Raw genomic sequence first — 12,610 nt, 5'->3', positions numbered from 1 at the left:
CACACAGGGACACACACACGCACACACACACATGTCTAGGGTTACAACAACCTTCTGTATGCTTTGTAATACACTTATGGCCTAACATGAGGAGGGCCTAGGTCCTATTACTGCAACAATCAAATGACAGAGTCAGGAGGGTGACAGAGTCAGGAGGGTGACAGAGTCAGGAGGGTGACAGAGTCAGGAGGGTGACAGAGTGAGGAGGGTGACAGAGTCAGGAGGGTGACAGAGTCAGGAGGGTGACAGAGTCAGGAGGGTGACAGAGTGAGGAGGGTGACAGAGTCAGGAGGGTGACAGAGTGAGGAGGGTGACAGAGTCAGGAGGGTGACAGAGTCAGGAGGGTGACAGAGTCAGGAGGGTGACAGAGTCAGGAGGGTGACAGAGTCAGGAGGGTGACAGAGTGAGGAGGGTGACAGAGTCAGGAGGGTGACAGAGTGAGGAGGGTGACAGAGTCAGGAGGGTGACAGAGTGAGGAGGGTGACAGAGTCAGGAGGGTGACAGAGTGAGGAGGGTGACAGAGTGAGGAGGGTGACAGAGTCAGGAGGGTGACAGAGTGAGGAGGGTGACAGAGTCAGGAGGGTGACAGAGTCAGGAGGGTGACAGAGTCAGAAGGGTGACAGAGTCAGGAGGGTGACAGAGTCAGGAGGGTGACAGAGTGAGGAGGGTGACAGAGTCAGGAGGGTGACAGAGTCAGGAGGGTGACAGAGTCAGGAGGGTGACAGAGTGAGGAGGGTGACAGAGTCAGGAGGGTGACAGAGTGAGGAGGGTGACAGAGTCAGGAGGGTGACAGAGTGAGGAGGGTGACAGAGTCAGGAGGGTGACAGAGTGAGGAGGGTGACAGAGTCAGGAGGGTGACAGAGTCAGGAGGGTGACAGAGTGAGGAGGGTGACAGAGTCAGGAGGGTGACAGAGTCAGGAGGGTGACAGAGTGAGGAGGGTGACAGAGTCAGGAGGGTGACAGAGTCAGGAGGGTGACAGAGTCAGGAGGGTGACAGAGTGAGGAGGGTGACAGAGTCAGGAGGGTGACAGAGTCAGGAGGGTGACAGAGTGAGGAGGGTGACAGAGTCAGGAGGGTGACAAAAAGAGAAGGGTGACAGAAAGAGAAGGGTGACAGAAAGAGAAGGGTGACAGAGTGGGGAGTTAAACTGCTGATGCTGCAGGAAGGTTCATTACATTTCTATGGATTCTATTCATCTGTTAATTTATACTGTGGGGATTTAGACCACATACTGTATCAAAAGGTTTAATGAGGAGGGTTGCTGCTGGAACTAAGATACAGGAGGATAACTAACAAGGTGTTGTTGCGCCTCACTCTCAGAGAGAACAAAGCTTTGAGCTGTGTTCTCATTACTGACAATAGATATGAGGTCGGAGCATGACAAGCAAATGATGTTCATTCTCAGAAAGTGTTTGCCGTCATGCGGTGGCCTTGTTTACACCAGATGTCTGTTTGTTTGTTCTAGACCAGGAAGTTTGTTCAAGCAGTCTTAGCATTGAGGATGTTACTTCATGACTGGTTACTACTACTGGTATACATAAATCATTTCAAAACAGCTCTTATCAGGTCTTTCTTAAAGGTCTCTTCACAGTCCCCAAGTCCAGAACAGACTATGGGAGGCGACAGTACTACATAGAGCCATGACAACATGGAACTCTATTCCACATCAGGTAACCGATGCAAGCAGTATAATCAGATTTTAAAAACCTATAAAAACACACCTAATGGAACAGCGGGGACTATGAAGAGTCACACACACAGGTACAGACAAACGCATACGCACACAAGCGCTAGCACACACACTCTACACACACGTACATTGTAATCTTGTTGTATGGTGGTATTATACATTTTGTATTGTAGATATGTAATGGTGTAATAATGTTATATGATGTACTGTTTTATATTTTGTTTTATGAGTAATGTAAGTGCCTTAATGTGTTTGGACCCCAGGAAGAGTAGCTGCTGCCTTGGCAGGAACTAATGGGGATCCATAATAAACCCCAGGAAGAGTAGCTGCTGCCTTGGCAGGAACTAATGGGGATCCATAATAAATCCCAGGAAGAGTAGCTGCTGCCTTGGTAGGAACTAATGGGGATCCATAATAAACCCCAGGAAGAGTAGCTGCTGCCTTGGTAGGAACTAATGGGGATCCATAATAAACCCCAGGAAGAGTAGCTGCTGCCTTGGCAGGAACTAATGGGGATCCTTAATAAACCCCAGGAAGAGTAGCTGCTGCCTTGGCAGGAACTAATGGGGATCCCTAATAAATACAAATACAAATCAAAAGTTGTGATAAAGTGTCTAAGAACCATCAACCGTTAACCCAGGAAACATTAGGGTACATTATTTTCAGCCTCAATTATCCTTGGAAAAATGTCTGTGGTAATAGTCTATTTTCCCATTGTGTAAGCACTGTTATATCCAGTGTCATACCTGTAGCGGGAGCACCACGAGAGCCACACAGATGAGAATGACTACCAGCAGCTGAGAAGGCCAGATATGAGGTGTGACGTCACCATAGCCCACGGTAGAGAAGGTGACGATGCAGAAATACAGAGAGTTGAAAAGAGTCAGGTTCTGATTAGATGCCCTCTCTAGATGCTGGATACCACACGCCCTGGAAGCAGGAGAGGGATTTCACATTTAGCGGGTTACATTTTGCATGAGGTAGTCTCGTGAGCATAGACGATCAACATTGTGTGTTGCTGAATCTGTGTTTTGGAGAACCACTATAACGCTGGAACTCAGAGCTACAGATGTCGGATCTTAACTTGATCACTCCTTTGTCCCTGAGAATTTTCCTGGTCCATCAGGAAATTCAAATGAGCCCCGTAAGTGGCTGAAAATGAGCAGTTCTCTTTCTCTACATGTGGGGGCAGTCAAGTCATTGGGATCAGGGCTTGATATCAAAATTATGTTCTCTCTTGTTCGCTCAAACGCTAGGCCTAGGTCCTATTACTGCTACACTCAAATGTACAAAGTCTATCTGAAACGCAGCCATACACATCAACAACCGTTGTTTCATATAGCTTAATAACACAAGATAGATATTGGTCTCCACTAGGCTACGACGTACAAGTGTCAAGTGTATCCTAAGGTTACGAATGAAGTGTCAAAATTGCTGCCTTCAGTGGCACAAATAACTCAATCAACCGATTGACTTGATGTAGTTATACATTTCAGTCGAGGGTTATTTCACCCCAGATCTTCATAAGAAATGACCATATCAGACACTGTTGGATAACATGAATAGGAAACTCATAACAGTCAGTAGGCTACACCAACATTAGTTTCCAATCATACAGAGTGTCAAAACGATTGCCCAGCACTAGGCGCGGACTTGTAATGCTCAGCACCGAAGCGTGCTGCTCAGACCACTGCACTACGGCAGTTCACAACGCTCTAGCAAGCCGTGAGAATACTTTATGATACTTGATGGCATGAGGTCGGTTGGTTTGTGGAGCCTTCTCCAAACCATAGCCCCCTAGGTACGGTACTGCGTTGTATAGCCTTCAAACACCGCTTCCAGTTGCCCCCTGGCGGCGATTATACATTTGAAATATTTATTCAAATCCTCCTGCTGCAGGATTATTTTCCTTCTGTGACTAAATGGGTCATATTAAGATCCGACATCTGTACGCATGAGGAAACAGCAGTGAGCTTATTTGAATAAGGACAGGTTCAATTAAAACATGGACACATTGAATGATCAAAGAGAAAGGTGAATTATACATGTAATGGTGATAGGATGATGATCCAATATAACCTAACTTACTGTTACAATTTAGCCTGAGTCCTACTGTTCAAATCAAATCAAATTTTATTGGTCACATGCGCCGAATACAACAGGTGCAGACATTACAGTGAAATGCTTACTTACAGCCCTTAACCAACAGTGCATTTATTTTTAACAAAAAAAGTAAAAATAAAACAACAACAAAAAAAGTGTTGAGAAAAAAAAAAGAGCAGAAGTAAAATAAAATAACAGTAGGGAGGCTATATACAGTGGGGAGAACAAGTATTTGATACACTGCCGATTTTGCAGGTTTTCCTACTTACAAAGCATGTAGAGGTCTGTAATTTTTATCATAGGTACACTTCAACTGTGAGAGACGGAATCTAAAACAAAAATCAAGAAAATCACATTGTATGATTTTTAAGTAACTAATTTGCATTTTATTGCATGACATAAGTATTTGATACATCAGAAAAGCAGAACTTAATATTTGGTACAGAAACCTTTGTTTACAATTACAGAGATCATACGTTTCCTGTAGGTATTGACCGGGTTTGCACACACTGCAGCAGGGATTTTGGCCCACTCCTCCATACAGACCTTCTCCAGATCCTTCAGGTTTCGGGGCTGTCGCTGGGCAATACGGACTTTCAGCTCCCTCCAAAGATTTTCTATTGGGTTCAAGTCTGGAGACTGGCTAGGCCACTCCAGGACCTTGAGATGCTTCTTACGGAGTCACTCCTTAGTTGCCCTGGCTGTGTGTTTCGGGTCGTTGTCATGCTGGAAGACCCAGCCACGACCCATCTTCAATGCTCTTACTGAGGGAAGGAGGTTGTTGGCCAAGATCTCGCAATACATGGCCCCATCCATCCTCCCCTCAATACAGTGCAGTCGTCCTGTCCCCTTTGCAGAAAAGCATCCCCAAAGAATGATGTTTCCACCTCCATGCTTCACGGTTGGGATGGTGTTCTTGGGGTTGTACTCATCCTTCTTCTTCCTCCAAACACGGCGAGTGGAGTTTAGACCAAAAAGCTCCATTTTTGTCTCATCAGACCACATGACCTTCTCCCATTCTCCTCTGGATCATCCAGATGGTCATTGGCAAACTTCAGATGGGCCTGGACATGCGCTGGCTTGAGCAGGGGGACCTTGCGTGCGCTGCAGGATTTTAATCCATGACGGCGTAGTGTGTTACTAATGGTTTTCTTTGAGACTGTGGTCCCAGCTCTCTTCAGGTCATTGACCAGGTCCTGCCGTGTAGTTCTGGGCTGGTCCCTCACCTTCCTCATGATCATTGATGCCCCACGAGGTGAGATCTTGCATGGAGCCCCAGACCGAGGGTGATTGACCGTCATCTTGAACTTCTTCCATTTTCTAATAATTGCGCCAACAGTTGTTGCCTTCTCACCAAGCTGCTTGCCTATTGTCCTGTAGCCCATCCCAGCCCAGAATGTTATCCCTGATGTCCTTACACAGCTCTCTGGTCTTGGCCATTGTGGAGAGGTTGGAGTCTGTTTGATTGAGTGTGTGGACAGGTGTCTTTTATACAGGTAACGAGTTCAAACAGGTGCAGTTAATACAGGTAATGAGTGGAGAACAGGAGGGATTCTTAAAGAAAAACTAACAGGTCTGTGAGAGCCGGAATTCTTACTGGTTTGTAGGTGATCAAATACTTATGTCATGCAATAAAATGCAAATTAATTACTTTAAAATCATACAATGTGATTTTCTGGATTTTTGTTTTAGATTCCGTCTCTCACAATTTAAGTGTACCTATGATAAAAATTACAGACCTCTACATGCTTTGTAAGTAGGAAAACCTGCAAAATCAGCAGTGTATCAAATACTTGTTCTCCCCACTGTATACAGGGGGGTACCGGTGCAGAGTCAATGTGCGGGGGCACCGGCTAGTTGAGATAGTTGAAGTAATATGTACATGTGGGTAGAGTTAAAGTGACTATGCATAAATAATTAACAGAGTAGCAGCAGCGTAAAAAGGATGGGGTGGGGGGGCAGTGCAAATAGTCCGGGTAGCCATGATTAGCTGTTCAGGAGTCTTATGGCTTAGGGGTAGAAGCTGTTGAGAAGTCTTTTGGACCTAGACTTGGCACTCCGGTACCGCTTGCCGTGCGGTAGCAGAGAGAACAGTCTATGACTAGGGTGGCTGGAGTCTTTGACAATTTTGAGGGCCTTCCTCTGACACCGCCTGGTATAGAGGTCCTTGATGGCAGGAAGCTTGGCCCCAGTGATGTACTGGACGGTACGCACTACCCTCTGTAGTGCCTTGCGGTCGGAGGCCAAGCAGTTGCCATACCAGGCGGTGATGCAACCAGTCAGGATGCTCTCGATGGTGCAGCTGTATAATTTTTTGAGGATCTGAGGACCCATGCCAAATCTTTTCAGTCTCCTGAGGGGGAATAGGCTTTGTCGTGCCCTCTTCACGACTGTCTTGGTGTGTTTGGACCATGATAGTTCGTTGGTGATGTGGACACCAAGGAACTTGAAGCTCTCAACCTGTTCCACTACAGCCCCGTCGATGAGAATGGGGGCGTGCTCAGTCCTCTTTTTTTTCCTGTAGTCCACAATCATCTCCTTTGTCTTGGTCATGTTGAGGGGAGAGGTTGTTGTCCTGGCACCACACGGCCAGGTCTCTGACCTCCTCCCTATAGGCTGTCTCATCGTTGTCGGTGATCAGGCCTACCACTGTTGTGTCGTCGGCAAACTTAATGATGGTGTTGGAGTCGTGCCTGGCCATGCAGTCATGGGTGAACAGAGAGTACAGGAGGGGGACTGAGCACGCACCCCTGAGGGGCCCCCGTGTTGAGGATCAGTGTGGCAGATGTGTTGTTACCTACCCTTACCACCTGGGGGCGGCCCGTCAGGAAGTCCAGGATCCAGTTGCAGAGGGAAGTGTTTAGTCTCAGGATCCTTAGCTTAGTGATGAGCTTAGAGGGCACTATGGTGTTGAATGCTGAGCTGTAGTCAATGAATAGCATTCTCACGTAGGTATTCCTCTTGTCCAGGTGGGAAAGGGCAGTGTGGAGTGCAATAGAGATTGCATCATCTGTGGATCTGTTGGGGCGGTATGCAAATTGGGTGGGTCTAGGGTTTCTGGGATAATGCTGTTGATGTGAGCCATGACCAGCCTTTCAAAGCACTTCATGGCTACAGACGTCAGTGCTACGGGTCGGTAGTCATTTAGGCAGGTTATCTTAGAGTCCTTGGGCACGGGGACTATGGTGGTCTGCTTGAAACATGTTGGTATTACAGACTCAGTCAGGGACATGTTGAAAATGTCAGTGAAGACACTTGCCAGTTGGTCAGCACATGCTCGGAGTACACGTCCTGGTAATCCGTCTGGCCCTGCGGCCTTGTGAATGTTGACCTGCTTAAAAGTCTTACTCACATCGGCTACGGAGAGCGTGATCACATAGTCATCCGGAACAGCTGGTGCTCGCATGCATGCTTCAGTGTTGCTTGCCTCGAAGCGAGCATAGAAGTGGTTTAGCTCGTCTGGTAGGCTTGTGTCACTGGGCAGCTCGCGGCTGTGCTTCCCTTTGTAGTCTGTAATAGTTTTCAAGCCCTGCCACATCCGACGAGCGTCAGAGCCAGTGTAGTACGATTCAATCTTAGTCCTGTATTGACTCTTTGCCTGTTTGATGGTTCGTCTGAGGTCATAGCGGGATTTCTTATAAGCGTCCGGGTTAGAGTCCCGTTCCTTGAAAGCGGCAGCTCTACCCTTTAGCTCAGTGCGGATGTTTCCTGTAATCCATGGCTTCTGGTTGGGGTATGTACGTACGGTCACTGTGGGGACGACATCATCGATGCACTTATTGATGAAGCCAGTGACTGATGTGGTGTACTCCTCAATGCTGTCTGAAGAATCCCGGAACATGTTCCAGTCTGTGCTAGCAAAAACAGTCCTGTAGCTTAGCATCTGCGTCATCTGACCACTTTTTTATTAACCGAGTCACTGGTGCTTCCTGCTTTAGTTTTTGCTTATAAGCAGGAATCAGGAGGATAGAGTTATGGTCAGATTTGCCAAATGGAGGGCGAGGGAGAGCTTTGTATGCGTCTCTGTGTGTGGAGTAAAGGTGGTCTAGTGTTTTTTTTCCTGTTCTCATCGCTCGTGATATTTAAACAGACAGTTTGACATGCATATACTTTCCACAATGAAATTCAGCCTGGCAGATTAAGGATCAAAACCCTACTTTCCCAACGATCGATGCAACGCAACACTTCTGCTCTGATATGTGTAATCAGTGAGAATGACACCATTGATTCTGCTGTCTGTTCTGCCTGACTTCCTCAGTTAATTCCCTGTATTGGATAACGTGGAGTCAAGATGTTAGTGGATGGAGGAGAGGAGAAGGTCCCAGGGAGCTCCAGGGATGAAAGGGGGAGATCAGGGGCTGCATTTCATTCTAGAGAGTTGTTTCCTTTCCTCCTACAGTGGCTTGCGAAAGTATTCACCCCCCTTGGCTCTTTTTTCTATTTTGTTGCATTACAACCTGGAATTCAAATGGATTTTGGGGGTTTGTATCATTTGATTTACACAACATGCCTACCACTTTGAAGATGCAAAATAAGAAATAAGACAAAGTCAATACTCTGTAGAGCCACCTTTTGCAGCAATTACAGCTGCAAGTCTCTTGGGGTATGTCTCTATAAGCTCGGCACATCTAGCCACTGGGATTTTTTCCCATTCTTCAAGGAAAAACTGCTCCAGCTCCTTCAAGTTGGATGGGTTCCGCTGGTGTACAGCAATCTTTAAGTCATACCACAGATTCTCAATTGGATTGAGGTCTGGGCTTTGATTAGGCCATTCCAAGACATTTAAATGTTTCCCCTTAAACCACTCGAGTGTTGCTTTAGCAGTATGCTTAGGGTCATTGTCCTGCTGGAAGGTGAACCTCCGTCCCAGTCTCAAATCTCTGGAAGACTGAAACAGGTTTCCCTCAAGAATTTCCCTGTATTTAGCGCCATCCATCATTCCTTCAATTTTGACCAGTTTCCCAGTCCCTGCCGATGAAAAACATCCTCACAGCATGATGCTGCCACCACCATGCTTCACTGTGGGGATGGTGTTCTTGGGATGATGAGAGGTGTTGGGTTTCCGCCAGACATTGCGTTTTCCTTGATGGCCAAAAAGCTCAATTTTTGTCTCATCTGACCAGATTACCTTCTTCCATATGTTTGGGAGTCTCCCACATGCCTTTTGGCGAACACCAAATGTGTTTGCTTATTTTTTTCTTTAAGCAATGGCTTTTTTCTGGCCACTCTTCCGTAAAGCCCAGCTCTGTGGAGTGTACGGCTTAAAGTGGTCCTATGGACAGATACTCCAATCTCCGCTGTGGAGCTTTGCAGCTCCTTCAGGGTTATTTTTGGTCTCTTTGTTGCCTCTGATTATGGCCCTCCTTGCCTGGTCCGTGAGTTTGGGTGGGCGGCCCTCTCTTGGCAGGTTTGTTGTGATGCCATATTCTTTCCATTTTTTAATAATGGATTTAATGGTGCTCCGTGGGATGTTCAAAGTTTCGAATATTATTTTATAACCCAACCCTGATCTGTACTTCTCAACAACTTTGTCCCTGACCTGTTTGGAGAGCTCCTTGGTCTTCATGGTGCTGCTTGCTTGGTGGTGCCCCTTGCTTAGTGGTGTTGCTTTTCAGAACAGGTGTATATATATTGAGATCATGTGACACTTAGATTGCACACAGGTGGACTTTATTTAACTAATTATGTGACTTCTGAAGGTAATTGGTTGCACCAGATCTTGTTTAGGGGCTTCATAGCGAAGGGGGTGAATACATATGCACACACCACTTTTCCGTTATTTATTTTTTAGAATCTTTTGAAACAAGTTATTTTTTTCATTTCTCTTCACCAATTTGGACTATTTTGTGTATGTCCATTACATGAAATAAAAATTCATTTAAATTACAGGTTGTATTGCAACAAAATAGGAAAAACGCCAAGGGGGATGAATACTTTTGCAAGGCACTGTATATGCCCTTGTTCACTCCCCTTCACAGATCTGAAACAACTGGGCATGAGAAAACTATCTCAGTGGGCCAAGCTGGTTGTTGATGATGTCATTCGAACCAGTCTTGCCCACTTGGATAGCTCCACCTCATTCTTTCAATGTTGCTTACACCTAAACAGATTTTATCAGATCTGTGACTGGGAATGAAAAAGGGCAGATGGGAGGGACCTCCTTTGTGGAATGAGATGAAGCCAATGGGCCCAGATCCAAGGAGCTCCAGGGAAGAGAGGCTGGGATCAGAGGACACATACCCAGTGAAGACCAGACAGAGTAGGGTGCAGATGAGGATGAGGACCTGGTTGAACATGGCAGAGTGGTTCCTCTGGATGGCACGATGAAGATCGTTCTGAGGATAAAGAGGGGGAGGGATAGAAGCAGAGAGAGAGAAGGAGAGATACAGAGAGAGGGAAGGAGAGATACAGAGAGAGGGAAGGAGAGATACAGAGAGAGGGAAGGAGAGATACAGAGTGAGAGAAGGAGAGATACAGAGAGAGGGAAGGAGATATACAGAGAGAGAGAAGGAGAGATACAGAGAGAGGGAAGGAGAGATACAGAGAGAGAGAAGGAGAGATACAGAGAGAGAGAAGGAGAGATACAGAGAGAGGGAAGGAGAGATACAGAGAGAGAGAAGGAGAGATACAGAGAGAGGGAAGGAGATATACAGAGTGAGAGAAGGAGAGATACAGAGAGAGAGAAGGAGAGATACAGAGAGAGAGAAGGAGAGATACAGAGAGAGAGAAGGAGAGATACAGAGAGAGAGAAGGAGAGATACAGAGAGAGAGAAGGAGAGATACAGAGAGAGAGAAGGAGAGATACAGAGAGAGGGAAGGAGAGATACAGAGTTAGAGAAGGAGAGATACAGAGAGAGAAGGAGAGATACAGAGAGAGAGAATGAGAGATACAGAGAGAGAGAAGGAGAGATACAGAGAGAGGGAAGGAGATATACAGAGAGAGAGAAGGAGAGATACAAAGAGAGAGATGGAAAGATACAGAGAGAGGGAAGGAGAGATACAGAGAGAGGGAAGGAGATATACAGAGAGAGAGAATGAGAGATACAGAGAGAGATGGAGAGATACAGAGAGAGGGAAGGAGAGATACAGAGAGAGGGAAGGAGAGATACAGAGAGAGAGAAGGAGAGATACAGAGAGAGAGAAGGAGAGATACAGAGAGAGGGAAGGGGAGATACAGAAAGAGGATTAGGGTTCATGTTAAATCGGTTGGTCAGTCAGTTGGTCTGCTGTGCTGGTCAGTCTATCTGTCTGTCTGCTTATTCATCTACTGCACCATCTATCTATCTATTTATTTAGTTATAAAACCTATCTGCCTTGCTGGTTACTTTGATACTGATGCAGTCAACCATTCACGACCTTCCCTCAGATACAGCATGCAGTCCATGCCACACCTTGTTAATGTTTCTGATTGGCTGAAGCCTCCCTTCAGTCTCTTCAAGCTACCTACCCACCACGTCCCTTCACACCTTGTTAATGTTTCTGTTTGGCTGAAGCCTCCCTTCAGTCTCTTCAAGCTACCTACCCACCACATCCCTTCACACCTTGTTAATGTTTCTGTTTGGCTGAAACCTCCCTTCAATCTCTTCAAGCTACCTACCCACCACGTCCCTTCACACCTTGTTAATGTTTCTGTTTGGCTGAAGCCTCCCTTCAATCTCTTCAAGCTACCTACCCACCACGTCCCTTCATACCTTGTGTTTGTTTCTGGCTGGCTGACTAGCTAATTCCCTTCAACTTCTCCAGGCTGGACCTGTTCTTCCTCTCAGAACTGGTCTCCTTGGCCCTGGACCTAACCATCTGCCCACAGAGATACATGCTGGCTCTGGCTCAAATCTATACTCATTGACGGTCTGCTTTCCCCCCCAAAAAAATTAACTGACTGGGAATCTACAGACTATCCATAACCAGGGAATTCTTACCACTGTTTTTCTCCACCCACATAATGCAGAGTTAAGTTATTCTATAGCAACTATTCTGCAAGCAGGCTATATACAGTATAATTTATGAGAAGTTAAGCATTTTAATAGGAAGAACCCATTCCCTGCGAACAAAACAACATAATTATAACGCCATTGCAACCATTTCTGTCCAGTTTTGCCTGCTGCGTTATGGCTATAGCATATACTCACAATCATATTCTCCAGGGCACACTTGGCTAACCAGCAGTTGAGAAACACTGGGATGAAGATGTTTCTCAATGGACGCCAGAAGATCTGAAGAGACAATTGTATGAATTCATATGCACAGTGTGCAGTGTATGCACCTACCATCAAGTTTCAATACTCACAGTCTCACATTACCATACTCCCAGCTCTCTAGAGCCTGGAATCACGGCTATGATACTCATCATATAAAATATAAACATTGCAAAAGTCATATGTTGGCTTCTACCCCCAAGCCATCAGACTGCTGAACATCAAATGGCCAACCGGACTATTTACACTGACCCCCAACCCCCCAGTTTTTACACTGCTGCTACTTGCTGTTTATTATCTATGCATAGTCACTTTACCCCAACCTACATGTACAAATTACCTCGAATAACCTGTACCTCCGCACATTGACTCGGTACCGATACCCCCTGTATATAGCCTCGTTATTGTTATTTTATTGTGTTACTTTTTATTTTATTTTTTACTTTAGTTTATTTAGTAAATATCTTCTTAACTCTATTTCTTCAAATGCATTGTTGGTTAAGGGCTTGTAAGTAATCACTTCACGGTAAGATCTACACTTGATTTGATGTTCACTAATTGGCCTTGTTTGCTTTGTGGCATATGGTTTGAGCCACTGAAATGAATCTATTTTTCAGCACCA

At 45.8% G+C, this 12,610-nt stretch overlaps 1 protein-coding gene across 5 annotated transcripts in view; it reads right to left on the bottom strand.

The window, feature by feature from the left end:
- The window catches only part of LOC121558072 (potassium channel subfamily T member 1-like), a 159,343-nt gene that overhangs the window by 43,359 nt on the left and 103,374 nt on the right, over nt 1–12,610 (bottom strand). For all 5 annotated transcript variants that reach the window (XM_041871552.2, XM_041871554.2, XM_041871553.2 and 2 more), the window contains exons 10-12: nt 11,923–12,006; nt 10,034–10,128; nt 2,437–2,620 (exon numbers count right to left, since the gene is read on the bottom strand). In XM_041871552.2, the coding sequence (XP_041727486.2) occupies nt 2,437–2,620; nt 10,034–10,128; nt 11,923–12,006 (363 nt within the window). The remainder of the gene's footprint in view (nt 1–2,436; nt 2,621–10,033; nt 10,129–11,922; nt 12,007–12,610) is intronic.

The sequence above is a fragment of the Coregonus clupeaformis genome, chromosome 18 (genome assembly GCF_020615455.1).
Source record: "Coregonus clupeaformis isolate EN_2021a chromosome 18, ASM2061545v1, whole genome shotgun sequence".
NCBI lineage: Eukaryota > Metazoa > Chordata > Actinopteri > Salmoniformes > Salmonidae > Coregonus > Coregonus clupeaformis.
Note: the sequence above shows the minus strand (reverse complement) of the source record. Positions and strands in the feature narration are given on the sequence as shown.